Source organism: Haliotis rufescens, unplaced genomic scaffold, assembly GCF_023055435.1.
Source record: "Haliotis rufescens isolate VD_foot unplaced genomic scaffold, xgHalRufe1.0.p SCAF_6, whole genome shotgun sequence".
Classification (NCBI taxonomy): Eukaryota; Metazoa; Mollusca; class Gastropoda; order Lepetellida; family Haliotidae; genus Haliotis; species Haliotis rufescens.
In genome coordinates this window covers 9,348,262-9,355,818 of record NW_025964334.1, presented here as the reverse complement: position 1 = coordinate 9,355,818, position 7,557 = coordinate 9,348,262, and the positions used below count along the sequence as shown (strand labels likewise).

Sequence of the window (7,557 nt, the reverse complement as noted above, 5' to 3'; positions counted from 1 at the left end):
TTTATATATATATAATGATAATAATATTTGTGTCGTAGTATTCAAAAGATATCAGTATTTAATTCGTGTCATTCACCTTAATGCAATATTCGATGTTAGTCCAGGAGCGAATATTTTAGGACCGTCGCTATTATTTCCGGTTGATGTGTCGCTGTAACTTGACAACTCAGAATATAATTGCTGCGAATCTATTTGGACGATTCAGGTACATACAGCGTCGATATCAAATTGATATTCAGTTTCATGGTTATCTTAAGTCACTAACACCTTCATAGGCGGCAAAAAATATAATATTCGCTATCAGTGTAATAAATATGCATCTGGTACGATGTTAAACTGTTTATGTCGTAATGTATCGAGCTTATTTGGCTGATTCATATTAGGCTGATTGATAAATAGTGTAAATAGAAAATAATTTCTAACCTGCATACCAATCCTATACAAGCTATATTAGCAAGTTGCCTCTGTCTGTTGCTTTGAGGTCGTTCATGGGTTTCACTAAGTGGTAAACGACTGAGACCTGCATCACGCAAACCCACCCACTCTGTGGCTTAGTGTAAACATGGTAAACAAGTCTTTTCAATCTAAAACAAACTTGAGTAACCCTACGATCTACACCTAGCTTTGTTGACAATTCTTTATTCCCATTCAAATATATGTTGAAATCTGATTTACAAACTACGCACAATAACATATTAGCTTCAGTATCTACTGTTTCCCCCCTTTGCCCTGGGGATTCTAAGTCAGACCAGGTCCCCAGTACCTCATCATGCTTGTGGTAAAAGAGGACTAACATATGGATAAAGTGGCACAGACCTGGGACTCGGGTAGGAGTGTGTCAGTGTACACTGTCAACTTGCATTGATGACATGGATTGTTCTCATGTTATTTTGCAATAAAGAGGGTTTGTGATCCTGGTGGATGATGATGATGATGCACAGACCTGGGACTCGGGTGAGAGTGTGTCAGTGTACACTGTCAACTTGCATTGATGACATGGATTGTTCTCATGTTATTTTGCAATAAAGAGGGTTTGTGATCCTGGTTGATGATGATGATGATGATTATTGCTGAGTGGCGATAAACAACACTCCATGTATTGTTTTATTGCAGGGAACTATGATGCGGGAGAGGGAGGATGAGGAGACTCTGTTTGACCAGGAGACTCTTCTCAGTACAGGATCGGTCAAATTCTCAGGACGGTCAGATTGGTGCCGCAAGTTCACCAAAACCATTGTTCTATCTGGGGCCTTCTTTGCTTTGGTATGCATCATGGTGGCTTCATATCATGCTTTTAGTAACCATTTAGAACCAACTAGTATGTATGTTTTTTCTTGGTCAGGCAGGGAAAGAAATTGTGATTTATTTCTTAGTAAGTGTGATTATCTGCCAAGGAGCCAACAATGTCTTTCACTATTATTTTGTCTCCAGATTCCTGTGTTTTTAGGGTCAGTAAATTTGCAACTAAGTAATATACAAGGAAAAGACTTACGTTTGTTGTTTTGATTGTGAGTTCCAGAAATGCCTTGATTCGGAATCTTTGGTTTGTGAAGCATCAATGATCTAAATCAATTCAGGTTTTACTCCCCACAAAAGTGGTTTGTTTTTCTGCAGAGTTGTAGAATTGTAAATCTTTAAAGTCATTTTGTACATATAAAAATATTAATAATTCTAAGAATGAAGGATCTATAATTGTTAGTCATTGATATTGTAACAGGTCTTGTTTCTAATCTCCAGGGTCTGTGTATAGCAATCCCTGGCCCGACTCTCCTTGACCTTGGTGCAAGGGTCAACACTGACACGGAGCACATGTCACTCATCTTCACTGCCCGATCTCTCGGCTACCTCATCGGCTCCGTCATTGGGGGCTTTCTGTTTGACCACTTTGACCAGCAGATCCTGCTGTTCTACTCGCTGTTCTTGACGGCGATCGCGACGACCGTCGCCCCGTGGTGCGTCTCACTGTCTGCACTGGCTATCATGATCTCATTCCAAGGCATCTCCATGGGCGTGCTGGATACAGGTGGGTCAATGTCTCCATCAGTTTACATTGTCAAAACACCCGTGAAGATTCGGGTTAGAATAGGTCTTCAGCAACCCATGCTTACCGTAAAAGGGGACTATGCTTGTCGTAAGAGGCAACTAAAGGGATCGGGTGGTCAGGCTAGCTGACTTGGTTGATGCATGTTATCGTATCCCAATTGTGTAGATTGATGCTCATGATGTCAATCAATGGTTTGTCTGGTCCAGAATCGCATATTTACAAAGCGCCATCATATAGCTGAATATTGCTGAGTGCGGCGTTACACAACAAACAAACAAAAAAAGAAGCAAAGACATTGTCAAAATAACTTACCAAAGGGGTAGCTTCTTAAAACCATGAGTTTATATTTAATCAGAGATCAAGCAGTAGTGAACTTCATTCAAACATTGATGAAACTTCTAATAAAAGTTACTGTGCAGTTATATACCCCTTTTGTACTGCTTTGTCTGTAAAAGAAACCCTAACATATACAAGAAAGTACGGATGGTCATGTTATGTTATCTTCTGTGCTTATCTGTGACTATTACTTACAGATTGGGGGGGGGGGGGGGGCATGGGTGGCCCAGTCGTCTAAGGCGCCGCGATTCGCTGTGCAGAGTTGCATGCCTTGGGCACGCCAGAAACCTATGATTGTGGGTTCGAATCCTGGTTCGCCCCGATTATGTTTCTAGGTTTGTCAGCACCATACCCATGCTCGTGGGTTTCACCAAAGTGGTAAACGTCTGAGACCTGCATCACTTCGGGCTTTCCTCCCACATTAAGCTGACACGCTGTGATATAACTGGAATAATGTTAAAAGCGGCGTTAAATCCAACTCACTCACTCACTCACTCATTTACAGATTGGCCTAAACGTTGATTAGGGGGTGCTTATTAGAGTGGGGCGATTATTACTGCAGATATGGGCTAGATGCCAGATCTCTACATTTTCTTGTTTTACAAGCTTACCATAGTTACAGATGAACCTAACTTTTTTCAAGTAAAAAGAGACAAAGGATGAGGCATGATAATGGCCGATTTTGCCCATTGAAATTTAAAATTTAAAATTATGGAAATATAGATATGAAATTTTTTACAATGTACAATTGGCTGACAACTAGTAATTCTTTCCAATGATATCTTCTGGGCATCAAATTGTGAATAACACACATAGATCTGAAAACACAGCATTTCTCCTAATTACGACTGCAATCCTTTCAGGTGGAAATGTCTTCTGTATCAAGATATGGGGAAAGAAGAGTGGGCCGTACATGCAGGTCGTTCACTTCGCGTTCGGCATGGGGGCCTTTGTGGCGCCACTTCTTGCACGACCATTCCTCCTCAACCAGGACCTTTTGGCAGCCACGAACCAGACCATCCCAAACAATGGACTCTCTTTGTTAACTAATGGACCTCATGCATCGCTGCTTCGGGCTGAGTTTGAGAACCCCCACGATAGATATTTACGAGATCTGACTGCCAATCTGAATGTATCAGACCAATCACTAAACAGTTCCACGACGACGATACCACTCTCTAATGAAACTTCTGCTTTCAACACCTCTGTATCCACGACAACCACGCAGGCAACAGAGAAACCGATGAAACCAAAACATATAATTTCATCTGAGTTCCAGAAAGACCATGCAGCAGGTGAGAATTTGAAAAATGTGAATATAGGGAGTGTTATCAGAGATCAAGGTGATCCACCACCTTTGATGGAAGATGAATCTACAACTCCAATAGCAGTGACGTCCCAGGGTGTTTCCAATCTAACATCTCATGGAAACATGTCGGCAAACGGTACAGGTGAAGATCAAAATGACACTGATATTTCGGGGTTGTCGACAACTATTTCACCATCTTCATCAGCATCAGCATCAGAAGCATCAGACTTGACGATATCGCCTGTTATAACTACCCAAAGCACCACCTCCACCACCACCACCACCACACCTCCACCTACTACTACTACTGCAAGTTCCACTACTACAAGTTCTACTTCTACTACAACCACCACTACTACTACCACTACTCCACCTACCCCTGCTCCAAGTATTCCAGCATCTGCAACCGTAAAACCTTCATCTGTTGCTCCTGCTGAACCCGCTCCCCTCACAACTACTCCCACTGCAGAAACTACAAATGTAAATGGTTCACAAACAGAATCTACGGTATCTGTGACAACAGAGAAAGCAAAGAAGCCTGCAACATTAGGCAGCAAAGTCGGTTCAGCCCTGAAGTTGTTAGTTAACATGTCGAAAATTCAGTTTGCGTATTTGATCATCGGAGTTCTTCTCATTTTGATTGCATTCATGTTCCTTGTTTTGTACTGCCAGGATCGGAACCGCCCTTCCATTTTCACACGTGACGAAGAGCATGATGGTAGCTATGGGAAGGAGTCCCAAGGCTACCGAATCACGATGCTTGTCATCCTTTTCTTCTTCTTCTTCATCTACGTCGGCATGGAGGTCACATTCGGAGGTCTCTTGTCCACATTTTCCTATGAAAAAATGCATTGGAATAAACCGAAGAGTGCTGTTTTGACATCTATATTCTGGGGCTCCCTAGCTGCTGGTAGAGGATTCGCCATCTTTATTGCGCGATGTTTTAAACCACCCTGCATGCTTGTAACAGATCTGGTGCTTTTGATTATCGGTTCCGTAATCTTATGTTTCGGCATAGGGAATATCCCTTACAACCTGTGGATCGGAACTCTGATAATCGGATTCGGAATGTCTTCGATTTTCCCAACTGGGGTCTCCTGGGCCGATCAGTACTTCCCTCTAACTGGAAAGTCTACCGCAGTGTTTGTTGTTGGCTCTGCCTTAGGGGAAATGTTGATCCCATTTCTAACAGGCTTGTTGTATGAGAAGAAAGAGAAGATGATGCTGATGTACATGATGCTAGCGCTGGGAATCTTGCTGGGCGCCATTTACATCGTCATGCAGTGTTTTGCTACAAGGCGCCGCAAGTTTTCAGCAACGGCTCGTAACGGTTTTGTGCCTTTGAAGGATGACGAAAACATCTCCATGGACACACTTGAGCAGAACTTTGAGGGATCTGGTCTCCTGGAGACGTCCCGACAACGTCCTGCTCGAAAACATCCCAAACCAGCAAACATGGAACTCGAGTACAGTCGACTTGTTGATATTGACGACTGATCTGTCAGTCAAGTTGTCGTCATTTGGAAGTGATATATACCTGTATATACATGTATACATATATGAGAGATTTATGAGAGTGTGGATGTTGGGAGAGAATGAAGCTTTGAATTTTTGTCCTGAGGTAAACTGTAAAATGTTTTTTAAATACTCATGTATTTGTGCCATAACTGATTTTGAAATTACCTTGTTACTAGTGGTCATGTTGAAGAAGGCTTTATTAAAATCTCAGTTGTTTTCATGTATTTGAAAATGTCTGTCCTTTTGAGATTTTTTCCCTTTAAGCCAGATTAGTTTATTTTTTTGTTTTATAGATTTCTTTCTTGGTTGGAAAAATATCCCAGGAATTGGAAATATTGTCTCACTGTGAGGCTATTTTATCTCCTGAAAAGTTACCACTAAAAGTCTTTTCACTACATGGCTTAAAAATTGTCAGTGTCATGTAAAATTATAACTTGCTCTCTCACTTCAAACATATGTTAAAAAAACATTTTTTAATTCAACCAGCATCGTTTATTTCAAAAGTATTTTTCGCTCTTAACAAACTTTAAGATGGGCTTGTCTGTAAACATGACAATTGATAATCTGGCTGGTGAACAAATATTGAAATCTAGAAAATGAAACATGCACTTTCTGCACACCTTTCAAAGATGCACTTTTATGTAAATAGTTCACAAATATGTGAAATGTTTTTGGCATCTGTGCAACAGTTAATTCCAAATATCACTGTTTGTGTTGTCATTGTACATGTTGCATGGTGGAAATTGACAGTTACGACTGAATGGACCTCAGTCATTACAAGCAAACCCTTGATGCAGAGGTCACAGATATTTAAACATTGACAGTACACAAGTTATATGTCTGTGTTTGCCGTTACCATGGTTACAATTAGAAATATCAAATGGCTAAAAAATCAAACATATTTTATCATACATCACTCATATGTTTTACCAAAAGTGGCGCTGGTGCTTAATGTGAGATAATATTGTTATAGTGCTGATTGAAGACCATTCACGTCATGTTACGTTGTGGTACGTCATGTTAGTTTATGTACATTATGATGATATCATAATCATCATAATTATCTACCCACCAATTCTTAGGCTAAATTAGTGCTGATATTAAGCATGTAAATAATTGTGTGCAAACTAGTGCTTGACAAATTGTACATCCATGCAATCATTTATATAGGGCTTAAAAAAATAAAAGAATTGGGTCTCAGGCAATGGTTTTTGAAAATATAGTGTGGGCGGGTGGTGTCTTTTTATCCCTTGCCGGGCCAGAAATGGCCGAAGGGGGATTATGTCGTGGCGCAGTCCGTCCGTCTGTCCGTCCCACAGAGGGTACTAAGCTTGTGAAATCAATTCCTCCTACAGTTTCCAGAGAATATCCCTGACACTCTACACACAAGATGTCGACATGTTGATGATACGCATATCGCAGTCCCGTTTTGTTTCGACCAATTTTGACAGAGTTACTGCCCCTATTTTACGGAGCTTCATTTGCCTTATTGTGAGAGAGGGTACTAAGCTTGTGAAATCAACTCCTCCTACAGTTTCCAGAGAATATCCCTGACACTCTACACACAAGATGTCGACATGTTGATGATACGCATATCGCAGTCCCGTTTTGTTTCAATTAATTTTGACAGAGTTACTGCCCCTGTTTTACGGAGCTTCATTTGACTCGTTAAAAAAATTCATGCGGGGGATGTTGTGCTCTCAGAGCACTCTTGTTTTGTTTGTTGTTGTTCAAACTAGTATGTAACCAATAAACAGTTGTGAACAATCAACCTGGGAAAGGGCCTCCCTACATAAATGTATTCCTTGATGAGTAAAATACTGGAATACAAGTTTGACTTGGAATATTTAAGGATTTTTTATATATATTTAAAAAAATATTGAAATAAAAAACGAAACATGCGGCAAACTTTATGATGATGCGGGCGGTGCCTGAGAACCAAGTATTGAATTTAGGGTTGATTGTAACTATGGTGATCTTTCGAAAGTTAGAAGCCTAGTTTGACATATCTACGTAGGAAGTCTTAACTCTTTAAGCCTTGTAGGCCACATACACAAATAAATTTTTTTGAAAAAATTTGTAGGAAGGTCAATTTTATAAATTGTCTTATATTTCAATTTCACAACCACTAGATGCCCTATTGTGACATGAAGAGTGTTTGTGAGGATAGGTTGATTAAAAAAGTGCAGCTACAGATTGAAAATAACTTGAAACCTTAACTGATGCTGTATCTGTAACTGGAACCACAATTAGCTTGCAAAAATATATATATTATTATGGGGTTCAGCTAATTTTTACGAGGGGCGGTCGGGTAGCCTAGTGGTTAAAGCTTTCTCTCGTTATGCCGAAG

The 7,557-nt window shown here is 40.3% G+C and overlaps 1 protein-coding gene across 1 annotated transcript; it reads left to right on the top strand.

Annotated features, from left to right (window-relative positions):
- Window positions 1-114: 114 nt before the first annotated feature.
- On the top strand, window positions 115-6,593 carry LOC124151669 (sodium-dependent glucose transporter 1-like). The gene is made up of 4 exons (XM_046524254.2): window positions 115-205; window positions 1,114-1,263; window positions 1,738-2,023; window positions 3,244-6,593. Exons 2-4 carry the CDS (start codon window positions 1,120-1,122, stop codon window positions 5,184-5,186), a joined length of 2,373 nt encoding a protein of 790 aa, XP_046380210.2. The 5' UTR covers window positions 115-205; window positions 1,114-1,119; the 3' UTR covers window positions 5,187-6,593.
- Window positions 6,594-7,557: the final 964 nt, after the last annotated feature.

Excerpts from the sequence above, each read along its gene's own strand:
- LOC124151669 (XM_046524254.2), top strand. The coding sequence starts at position 1,120 with ATGATGCGGGAGAGGGAGGATGAGGAGACTCTGTTTGACCAGGAGACT. Across the intron at positions 1,264-1,737 it reads CTGGGGCCTTCTTTGCTTTG|GGTCTGTGTATAGCAATCCC; the intron begins GTATGCATCATG and ends TCTAATCTCCAG. Across the intron at positions 2,024-3,243 it reads CATGGGCGTGCTGGATACAG|GTGGAAATGTCTTCTGTATC; the intron begins GTGGGTCAATGT and ends CAATCCTTTCAG.